This window comes from Triturus cristatus, chromosome 12 (genome assembly GCF_964204655.1).
Source record: "Triturus cristatus chromosome 12, aTriCri1.1, whole genome shotgun sequence".
Classification (NCBI taxonomy): Eukaryota; Metazoa; Chordata; class Amphibia; order Caudata; family Salamandridae; genus Triturus; species Triturus cristatus.
In genome coordinates this window covers 152,979,136-152,991,352 of record NC_140595.1, presented here as the reverse complement: position 1 = coordinate 152,991,352, position 12,217 = coordinate 152,979,136, and the positions used below count along the sequence as shown (strand labels likewise).

Genomic DNA, 12,217 nt, shown 5'->3' with positions numbered 1-12,217 from the left:
GTCATTTGTCATTTACCACCAACTTACAGTTGGTGGTAAATAACGACTCCCCACACCCACCACACACTCCCCCTACATCTCATTTCTGTATTCGGTATTTACCAAATCGGTAAAATTACCGATTCGGTAAATTACCGAATACAGAAATGAGCCCCCTACATGTCAAAAGCCTAAATACCGGTCGGTAACGGTATAATTACCGAAAATCGGCCGTTACCGACCGGTATTCGGCTACGTACATATGGCCCATAGTATCTGAGTATGGAGACCTTCCCCATAATATTGAAAAGAAAACAGAAAATCACTCTCAGTATTTTAGGTCGTTCCACCAGCAACCCACAACAAAATGCATCAGAAAACGTCTAAACAGAACTCATAGCCTCAACTCTGCACAGCCTGCTAATGGAGATCACACTCACCAACACCAGACTGAGTTAATCCATTCACACAACATCCGACCGGCCAAAACCCAATCCAAATAACCCAGGAAACAGGGCGCAACCTAGCAAGGCCGACAGACACACCCAGTCAACAGAATAATCAACCTCACCCACAAACTATAAACTGGCAGGGCCACAGACTCACCGGTGCCCACAAACTACAACTCAGAAATGACTAATCTGTGGTGCAATCCTCAAAGCAAGACAGAGTTACTGTTGTAGGGTCATATTAACACCTGAATATGCATTAAAAAGAGATGTATAGCAGCCGCAACCAGATTTCACATCCGAGAACCACCAAGCCTGCAACTCCCATCCCATCGCAACCAATCTCAAATGCTCTCAAAACTTCAATGTCATTAAAGCAACAGCTGGTCTCCAGCCTTTAAAAAGAATGGAAAGGAAAGTGACGATCTTCCACGTGTAACACTTAAAGCACATATAGGAATACGTTTTCAAACAGTTGCTTTTTAAATGGCACATTAAATACAATCACGGATATCCTTCATATGGCTGGAGAGGGGCAGGTCCCACATGACATGGAGAAAATTGCATATCTCGCCAAGGATTTAGACCAAAACTAGGATAACGAAGAGGGCAGCGGCACGCCAAGGTGTTCCAATGCCTCCCATCTCAACTAGCACCAAGAGAAAGTACAAACTGTTGTCTCTTAGAAGAGCGCCAAAAACCAGCTCGCCAGCGGCACGCTTGTCATCAAGCAAGCTAGCCAACAGTTTCTATGTGAACCCTCTCTTTGTGAAGCCACCTCTCCCTGGGGGCTCCTGCTCTGAATATTTCATTGCTTGTTTTCACAGAATGAACAGCTTGCAACTTAAAAAAAAAAAAAACAACAACGAGCCCCACCCATCACATCAGACTATTGTATTCTAAAGTACCGCACAGGGGAGGAGCAACAGGACGCCTCAGACCACCAAACAAAATACAACATGAGGAGGACTGAAGTTCCTGGTGCCCGGGGAGAAGTCTTGGAAACCAGGCCGCTTTGGGTCACAAGACTTGGTCACACTTCCGATGAGGATGTCGATGCACACTTTCTCGCATGGGGGCACCTGAAAAATAGGTTGAGGGTGTGTGGGGGGGGGGGGGGGGGGGAACTAAAGCTTTTCTTTTTTATGCATGTTGTTCTGATGTATTAAATGTGCTTGTAGTAGATCCTGGACCTTCCTTCCACCTTCAGTCAATACTACTTCATACTTTGGACCACACTAAAAGTTATGAAGACCATAAGACCACCCCCATAGGATACAGTTTTTCCCGCTTTTATAAAAATTACACTGAAAATGAATGCTTGAAAGCTGTTGAGGTCTACACAAGAGATGAAACAACATTCCACACTCCAATTGCTTTGTAATGTAAGTCCTATGAGACATATTACATATTGCAAAACTGCTGGAGAACAATTTAGCAACCAACCAAGCACCTCAAAAATTGAATTAAAAGAACCAAGTCAAAAACGCCACACTTGCACTGGTCATTTGGTGCAAACACCAGAGCAAAATTTCTTGCACAATTTTAACACCACAGAATTTGTCCCGGCAATTGCAGCATGATGTCCCCGCGAGATAGAGCCATATGACTGCCACAACTCTACAGAACTTTGGAAAATTCCCTGACAAGTCCCACTGCTGCCATCACTGAACTGCTCCGTTGACTCACTGAGGGCTTCCTCTCAGACTGCTTACTATGCAGCCATGTCCACGGGCACCTCCTCACCCGGATGCAGTTGGTGATTTCGCAAAGAGAGCGCAAGACAGGAAGCAGCTCAAACAACAACAGGTTGCTCAGGAGAGTAAAAACACGGGAAGTATGAAGACCAGTATTATCTTTGGGGTGCTCGAAGGAAAATCATACTGTGCCAACATTCCATCCGGTTCCAGTACATTCTCATCACAATAAATAGGGTCTGGGTAGGAGGGTTTCTGCTACAGCCCCTTGGCCACAGAAATTCCTCCCTACCATGATTTCTTCTGTTATTGCCCGAGATTGTCTCGCTCATGCCGGGCCGTCAAGCACAAGCTCATTAGCCCTGGCAGGGGCTGCCATCTCCTCATGGAAGACTTCAGACATATCCTGAAGTCCCTGGGACTCTCCATATCTTCTAGACATGTCACTGTTACATTACTCAACGTTGCAGAGCATGCTTATCACCCGCAGGGTTATCCTGGCTCTGAGAAGGAGATCACCCGGGCTGTATTTATTTATTTATTTATGCATTTTTATAAAGCGCGGACTTTACCCGGAGGTGTCAGAGCGCTGTACAATAGAACCAGTTATGTTACATGAGAGAAATGTTACATAATAGAACATACAAAAATAGCAGGACACAGAATCAAATGAGGAGGACAGATGGGAAGAACCAGGTTTTCAGTTTCTTGCAGAATTCCAGGACGGGGCAGGCGGCTCTGATGTGGAAGGAGGGCCTGTTCCAAGCTTTAGGGGCGAGGTGGGAGAAAGCGTCACCCCAGTTTTGGATCTCCACGTGCTGGTCTAAGCACTTTGAACTCTTACAGCACATGCCGTGTCTTTGCGGCCACACAGATACTAGCTTAGCTATAACCATTTCGGCACAAACGCTCACAGTATCAACCACACCTCAGACTCTGCCTCCCCGTCCATACCAACCCCACCTGGGGTTTTCTGCCAGCGTCTACAGTACATACCTCTGGCCATTGACTCTGTGGCTGGTGAGACTACAGAAGAGACAAAGTGGGCCCTGGAGAGCAATCTGTAGGCATGACCAGAGCCCAGCAGGCTGGCCAGAAAAGATGTGCTACACCCGCCTTCAGTAATCAAACACCCCAATTATGATGATAAACAGACACAGCACACTCGGCTTAAAAGCATGGGGGAAAAAAAAGCACATGAACACATTTTGCATATATATATATATATATATATATATATATATATTTTTTTTTTTATTAAACAGCACTGGACTAAGTAAAGATTGCATCTTGGCAGGATCAACTCAGACTTCTCTTTGGGGTGAAGAAAAGGAGCAAATTCTAGATGGTTAAGAACACCCATCATGTAAACACAAAGAGACTTCTGAATTTGGTGTGTGTGGAGCTAACAATCCTCCTTTACACAAAGTTATATAATGAAAACCGTTCAAAAAGATGGATGTAGCACCCCCTCCCCTCAATCGATCAGGGTTTGTAGACTCCGCATCTTGTCAGTGGTGTATCTAGGCCATGGGCGGCGCCTGCGTTGGCCGCTCATGGCGACCTGATCGAAAGAGGGGGGTCCTGGCAATTCATGCAGGTACGAGCGGGGTTGGGGGGGTGGTAGCCGCCCCCAAAACTCGGGCCGCCTAGGGCGGTCCACCCCCCAGCTACGCCACTGCATCTGGTCTCTGTAGGTTTTGAGAGGAAGGGCAGGAGTCTTACTCTCCGTGTTCTGCCCCTCACACGCAACATATGCTTGGAGGTCTCGATTCTCCACCTGCCCCAATGGGGCATGGAACACACTAACCCTAATAAATGACAGGTTGCATTACACTTCCTGCCCTACATTACCTTCTGAAAGGAATGCTGTTCGTGTGAAGGAAAGTGACAGAAAGATGGGCCCCCACGTCACGGCCTCCCCTTAATATCATTTGACACCTCAGCCCCTCTCCCCCATCCACCGCTCCATGCTCATTACCATCCTTGCTTTTTCAATTTTCCCATCTCCTCAAAAAAAAAAAAAAAATTGTTGAGAGAACCTTCCAGAACATGAATAAATATTTCAATTTTGCGGGCAAATCTCGGCGAAAAAGCCTGAGGGCGAAGTGATTGAAGGGGACGCGGAATAATGGATTTCATTTAGATAAGATACTGGGAATTATTTTTCGAAAAATGAAGACTGATGGGTCCATTGAAAGCTTTAAAATGGCGTTTTTGCAGCAGCTGGATTTCAGAGGCGCCCCCGCTGCCGGGCGCCATCTCCCCATCTCATCAGTGGGCTCGCGCTCTCTCTCTCACAGGACCCTTCTCGGCTGTCCGTCAGTCTGTCGCTACAAAGATGAAGAAGAAACTTCTGCAACGGCCCACTTTACATTTTTTCACCCAAGGTTCAACAACCCCTGCCGGTGGACGGTTGGGTGGTATTTGGGAGCAGAGAGGAGAAGCAAAGCAGGTATGGTTGTTACCTGTATGTATCTATGCATCCGGTATTTGTAAAGCGCCAATTAGTGACCCATATGTGGTCTCAAGGCGCTGGGGGCCGTCGGGAAGATTAAGTGAGTGATTGCTTAGAGTCACAGAGTGCTGAGCTGAGCTGCCCCTTGTGCCGGGATTGAACCGTGAGCTCCGGAGTCGGCCGCTCTGGCCTCTGCGCCACACCCCTCCCCTCCCCTCTCCCCTACCTTCCCGCACACCCACTATAACACCACTATAATACAAACGTAGAAAGACGCCAGGCACAGCCACCTCTCAAGCCACATTTAGAATTACCCACAACACTAACTTCTTTTTACACCCTCGCTTCTTTCCTGTTTTTCTCGTACTTTTGTGTTGACCTTTCACATTATTGAGAAAAGGTGGGTTAAAGTTACTGGCTGTGGAAACACACTGAACAAGATTTATCATCTTGGCTTCTACCTTCGAAGAAATTGTGTGATCCTGGGCAAATTACTACAGTCCTTTGCCTCTAGATATGAAAAGTTTAAAATGTCTTCACACAGAATATCTAAATTGCTTAACAGTTTGCATTCTTAATCTATTGTGTATACTTTTCCTTTCATTGCGCACACACCGATTGAACCTCTAATGAGCTAGATCAGTTTGATGTCACAGTCGACAGAATTTTCACTGGCCAGAGTAAAGACAAGCTACTTGGTGGTACCATGGAAAGATACCATGTAGTACAGGAATACAAAAGTGTGGGAGCATAAAACTGGTGCTAAATCTGAGACATTAGTTGCAGGTGGGGTTCACCGGCACTCTTTTTTGGGGACCATGACTTGTTTTTCATCATCAGGCTTTGACCCCGAAAAAGACAGAGAAAGGCTAAAAAAGGGGAAAGAAGACCAAAAAGAAAGTAACATTGAGACTTACAACCGATAATGGCCTAAAGGCCTTAACGCAAGCTCTCCACTCAACTTCCCCAGCTTTTTACACAACTTTCTTAGAAATGACCACCAGTTCACAATTCTTCACTCAATTCCATGAGCGGCACACAGCCCCTCACAACTGACATCCGCTTATTAGCCACTATATTCTGACAAGCTGTTTCTAGGATTGAAAAGCCAAGAAGACATCTACAAGGCGAAACACGTGTCGGCTATATCCGTATCTAACAAAGTGGCCTTCAACAACTACAATATCAACATAGGCTTGTCTTCTATTACATTGCTGGCTTTGTCATCAAAAGAATTTTGCTGCATATGCCTCTAACAAACATCGGCAGCAGCAATAATATAAATCTCTGCAAATATAATAAGAAAACAAGGACTACAACTAAACATTCTAACATGGACTGTTTTCTTAATACAACTACTGTTTATATTAACTTTTTTAGTGCCTCCAGACTATTTCTCAGAATGTCAAAAATGCAGACAGAGATAGTAGGGATGAAAAAGGGGAGAGGATGTATCCTTATGGACCTCGAAGCTGGGGAACCTGGTTCGAGTTTCGGCAGCAACACTCAACAGCCTGTAATTCTGTGCAAATCACTTAATCTCACTGTGCATAACAAAAATGAATGTGTCCATCTGTAACGAAACTGGTGCTCATGTGAAGCGCTCCGATACCTGATGTATCGGACTAGTTTGTGCTATATAAAACTCCCCCCAAAAAAAAAGTATAAGATAACGAGGAAGGAAAGGTAAAGTGTGGAAGAAATAGGCAAGATGTGGAGTGACTGATTACCAGTGGCTAAGATTAATTCAAGCATTTCATCCATCCATCACTTTTTTGTGTACTTTAGTGTGCCGCCCTAAGTGGTACGGGTACGCACAGGTGTGGGTACCGTGCACACTGTAACCAAGTTGTACCCGGCTGATGAACCCATAACTAGGGTGAAACCGGCCCTGGCTTGCTAGTGTTCTGGTTCAGGGAGGACACCTGGCTTGGCAGTTCGGGCTGGACTGTTCTGATTGGAGCAGGGTCAAGACTGATTTGCATATAGCTGGGTCCAAACTGTGGTGGCGTGGTGTGCAAAATAAAGATGGTTTGGGATGCGGCCCTGAGTGATTTAACAGTGGCTGAGATGAATTCCAGCATTCCATCCATCCATCACTTTTTTTTATGCTTTAATATGATGTGGAACCAAGACAATTAGGTCTGGGTACATAATGGGCACCTCCAACCCACCGTCCGAGGGCTACTAAGAAAAGCTTTGGGCACCAGCACTTGGTATTTTACAAAGTAAACACTTCATAAAAGCTCTGCTTTACAGAATTACTGGTAGGAGGCAGAACAAGGCACGTTAATTTAAAAAGAAAAACAAAATGACGTTGGAATGCAACCCTCCTGCGTTCAGCTTTAAAAGAAGGCTGCTTCTGTAAAGGGAAAAAAAACACACACATTCTGTCTTCCTCTGGCATTTCCTTTCTTTCGATTAAACCCACATGTCTGTGGATGTTTCTGCCTCCCCAGCCTCCTACTCCATCTTTTCTTCATTGAGAAACAAACAGCGCTTTGCTGAAATCCGGAAGCGCTTGTTGGTTTACAGGTTTGGTGTAGAGGGGGGCGATTTTACAGTGCGTGGATATTAAGACTGTGTGTAGAGCCGTCATTTCACCGGTGGGAGCCTGTAATGCCCGCAGCCAGGTGACTGTAAGAGGAGGCAACGGACGCCTGCCGCGCCGGCAGCAGCTGATCGGCCACAGGTCTCTTCCGTCTGTCTGTCTCGAGAAGCGGCTTCTCCGCAGACCCCTGACACGCTCTCGGGCAGCAGCAGAGGTGCGCCGTGCCATCCCTCGGATAGGATGCCAGGGGGTCCTGCCGCCCACGTAATGTCATGTGCTAGTCTATAGCGCTTCTCCGTCTCTCAGCGCCACATATCATCAGAGATCAGACACGCTCTCGGGCAGCAGCAGAGGTGCGCCGTGCCATCCCTCGGATAGGATGCCCGGGTGCCTGCCCTGCGGGGCCCTGCCACCCACGTTATCTTTTCTATAGCGCTTCTCGGCCTCTCAGCGCCATATGTCTGCAGACACGCTTCGGGCAGCAGCAGAGGTGCGCCGTGCCATCCCTCGGATAGGATGCCAGGGTGCCTGCCCTGCGGGGCCCTGCCACCCACGTTATGCCACGTGCTGGTCTATAGCGCTTCTCGGCCTCTCAGCGCCATATGTCTGCAGACACGCTTCGGGCAGCAGCAGAGGTGCGCCGTGCCATCCCTCGGCTAGGATGCCAGGGTGCCTGCCCTGCGGGGCCCTGCCACCCACGTTATGCCACGTGCTGGTCTATAGCGCTTCTCGGCCTCTCAGCGCCATATGTCTGCAGACACGCTCTCGGGCAGCAGCAGAGGTGCGCCGTGCCATCCTTCGGATAGAATGCCAGGGTGCCTTCCCCTGCGGGGCCCTGCCACCCACGTTGTGTCATGGGCTTTTCTATAGCGCTTCTCGGCCTCTCAGCGGTACTTTTTAGCAGAGACCAGCTACGCTCTCGGGCAGCAGCAGAGGTGCCCCGTAACATCTCTCTGATAGGATGTCAGGGTGCCTGCCCTGCGGGGCTGTGCCACCCAGGTTATGCCATGACCTTTTCTATAGCGCTTCTCGGCCTCTCCGCGCCTTATGTCCGCAGAGACTGGACACGCTCGGGGGCAGCAGCAGAGGTGCCCCGTGCCATCCCTTCGATAGGATGCCTGCCCTGCGGGGCCGTGCCACCCACGTTATGTCATGTGCTTTTCTATAGCGCCTATTACATTGTGCACGGTCCTGTGGCGCTTTCTGAATCTGGGCACCCTTTATGGACAAGGTACACTCGCTCACCTGAGTCAAAGTGATCCAATGACATTGTATTTGTCTGTGTTAGGTACTGTTTAGGGGTGAATCACACCGGACAATGGCAGGTTACAGAATAGACCAGTATAGTATTAAAAACGCACTGGATAGCGGCAGATCGGTGCGCACGCGCACTTTCTAATGGCCACGGTGACGCTGCACGCGCTCCCTCTGAATTCCACATGTACACTGCTGTGTGCCGCGGCGCTGCCCCGGTCGGCAGGCAGGTACCCTAACTTCACCACACGATATTGACATGATATTGACGTAATATAGCGCAGCAAGACTAAAAGGGTCTCCTGGTGGCGCAAGCGCTAGATTAGATCATGCAATCTGGTGTTTGTCTAGCGTTGAACTGACACTAGTGTCGGAGTACCCGCAGTCCAGTCATTACATGGGCGGATCTTTACTTGTAGTTGGAGGGGTGTGTGGTTGTAGTAAGGCCGAGATTTGAAGATGCGTGTGCCCGAATTGCACTTTTATTAAAGGTGGCTTTGTATGTGGGCATGTGAACGCCCCCCCCCCTTGAACTCCACACAAACAGACCCTCGTCTGGAAACTAAACTTACTTCTGTGCACCTGTATTACGCAACGTCCGTAATCCACCGGTACCCAGTGCTTTACAACCCGTAGTTTGAGCAGTCCACTCACCCGAACCCAAGTATTCCCCAGTGTACCTCAAATTCTTATCACACAAGTGAGGGTGCATCCCCGGGCCTGAGGTCAGCCTCCTCTGACATCACCAGCCCCTCTTGTCCTGCGACTGGACCCTGTGACCAAGACTGCGCCGCTATGTCCGCACCCAGCCCCTACTTATCTTTTCTGCGCCCTCTTATTGACACCATTCCTTTCCTCACCAAGGCCACACTCGTTCGCCCCAACCAGGGCAGTTCCACAAACAGGCCATCTTCAAGAACACCACTGCAGAATCCTCCCTCTCTGTCCAGGCACCATGACTGCCTTAAGATTGTAATACAAATTACAATGTCAGTGTGTGAGACTCGATGTAAGAGTTCGAGCCCAGGGAAGTTTGGCTGCTCTCCAAAGTGTGAGGCTCACACTTAATGAGTGAGACTAGGAGCGTCTGCCGCTAGGCGGCGCCTTCTCCCTCCGGACGCGTGAAGGTGCACTAGTGTGGATTCCCACGCAGACCGCGGGTGAGGGGCTGCCCTGTCTGACCCCTACAGATGCCATGGGATGCGCCCCTCGCCCCAACACGTGCCTGGCCATCACTGTGAGTGCACGAGCCACGCCCCGCCCCCTCCCCGAACAAGAGATGCACTAACATGCTCGGGAGCTTCACACAGACGTGTTCTGCTCCTCGCGTAAGGGGTTCAGTGCAGTCCACCGGGCAGCACGCGCCGCCTCTCCCACATTCACTCACCTCCTTCCCTCCCAGACTCCTCACCAGCGATGGATTCATCTCCTAACCCATCAGTGCTCGCCGTGCAAAAGAAACGCAAAGTTTCACGCGTAAAAGCAACCCCCTTCTGTTTCAGACCCTGCCGCCTCACCCCCTCAACCCAGCAGGCACAGGAAGCGGGGCGACAATATCCAACATCCCAGCTCTCTCAGAGAACCAGGACTGACCGCTGGACCCTCAAGGAGCCTCTTCTAGGGAGCCCACATCAACTCCCCCCCCCCCCCCCCAATCCAGGCACGCGCACAAGGGAAACACGAAATCTTTAATACTGGGACAACATGCCCCCTTTCTCGAGTTTCGTTGGTCCGTGTGACCCCCCGCAACCAAACATCCAACGCACACAGACGGTCGTTCTAGGCACACACTAAAGTCTGTTGGAAGTCAAACATCATTCCCTCCGTCAAACCACTTAACAGCAAACCCCGAAAATTTTAGGAACATTCTGCCCGCCCACACCAAACATATCCCCCCTAAGCATGCAAAACATGACGTCCGGACAACAACAAACGTGCCAACAAGCGATCTGTAAATAAGTGAAAAGTCCTCCCTCGGGTGTCAGACACGTTTCTGTGTGTACCCCCTCCTCTAAACACACTCAAAGCGCATTGAAAGCGGCCCCCAAGCGCTCTGCGCCTAGACGTCTGTGCGCACTTCGGAAGAGCTCTCCCGTGAACTTCTGTGGCTCTCTCAGCTCGTGTCTAACACCGAGCACATGATGCGCGGCACTTCTAGTGGAAAAACATGAACTAAGAGACTACAAGCCCCCCCCCCCCCCCTTACCACAGTCGGGAGGGGGCACATGCTGCCTTTTCTACCCCCGGCCAGGCAGCAGGCACGTCGCAATGACTCGAGCACAAAGCACAGCCCCGCACAAAAGACGGCAGAAGTTCGGGTCCTACCTTGAGACAGAGAGTCCGAGAGAGTCAAAATCCAGATGACCAAGACCAGCATGCTCCCTTCTTCAGCCCCCGGGCGGTGGCCGAGTTTCGGGGGGCTCGACAAGGGGGTGTCTGTCCCTCGGTGTCTCCTTCCTTTCTTCCTCCTCACTGTTCCTCCAGATAAATCATCCCCCACAGAAGAGAGCCGCCAGACCGTCCGCCCCCTCGCCTCTCACACACTCTCGCGCACACAAAAAGTCTTGGAATGAGAGAGGGATGGATTCAGAGGGGAATGAACCATTCCGCGGGCGGGGGGAGGAGACTGACTCCAACAAAGTCCGGAGGATTCGCGAATGTCGCTGCTAAAAAACCCAGCGGAACTGCCCGAATTGCTGGAAGTTTAATGCGGCGGGCAGCGTCTGAAGAGCTGCGGGGAAGGAGTTCTGATAAAGCCGGGAAACGGGGGGACTTTGTCTCTGATTTTTGGGGTTGTTTTGCTGGAGTTTCTTTCAGTTTTTGTCCCTCCCCTCTCCTTGTGCAGAGGGATGGAAATACTAAACCTCCCCCCAGCCTCGAGGTTTCCCCACCTCCTGCTCGCGGAGAGGGGAATGGAGGCTTTCGTTTCACTTCCTTTCCTTCGGAGGGATGCAGGCGCTGAGGCGGCGAGGACCGGTCCCCAGAGGCGGCTGGTTCTATTCGGAAGTCGAGGAGGAAGATTCCGATCCAGACGGCGGCTCTGAGGGGCGCGGAAGTCACACACAAACCTATTCACATTTTAGGCACATATGAGGGATTTAGGAGCAGGCCTCGAGAGGCTGGTGATGCTGGGCAGGCATCCGACTGACTTTTCACCAGCCGTGCAGGACTTTGGTAGCACCGACCTGTCGGAATAGGCATGAAAGGAAGTGGGCAGTGACTTATGGTTTACATTAAACTCTTCAGTATTTTCTTTATTTGGCCAATTTTCCTGCCTACTCTTAAGGCACAGAAACACGGTCTTCCAATGTATGCCATAGTTTCACTTTTCTACCATCTGCAGTGTTACCAGATTGTTTTCTTCTGAGTTTTATACAGCGCGAACTTGACCCCAAACGGGTATCTGAGCGCTTTACATAGCACCAGTTGCATTACATGAAGACACGTTCATTTTTGTTAGGCACGGGGAGGTTAAGTGATTTGCCCAGAATCACAGGTTGTTCAGCATCATTGCCGAGACTCGAACCCAGTTCCCCAGATTCGAGGTCGATCACCCTAACCCTTATAGGCCAACTCCTCTCCCATGGCAAGGCGACATGGTGCTAGAAAGAGGATTTCATTTTTGCAAGTAGTTTTTGTATTAATCCCAAACTACAAGTCCCAGACTCCACTGCTTTGTTAATTTAAATACAACTGCTAGTAAAGTGGTTTAACTTGCAGATGAACAATATGCAAAGTGCTAGGTATGCTTAAATTCATTTACCACATTCTATGTCACATCCATCTCGGATGGGAGTGTGGCCCATCATTCAGTGGGAAAACTGTTTTC

General features: G+C 49.6%; 1 protein-coding gene across 1 annotated transcript in view; it reads right to left on the bottom strand.

The window, feature by feature from the left end:
- The window catches only part of KIRREL1 (kirre like nephrin family adhesion molecule 1), a 428,519-nt gene extending 417,557 nt beyond the window's left edge, over window positions 1–10,962 (bottom strand). The window contains exon 1 of the mRNA XM_085639055.1: window positions 10,714–10,962. Coding sequence (XP_085495181.1) covers window positions 10,714–10,765 — 52 coding nt within the window. The 5' untranslated portion in view covers window positions 10,766–10,962. The remainder of the gene's footprint in view (window positions 1–10,713) is intronic.
- Between the last annotated feature and the right edge of the window lie 1,255 nt (window positions 10,963–12,217).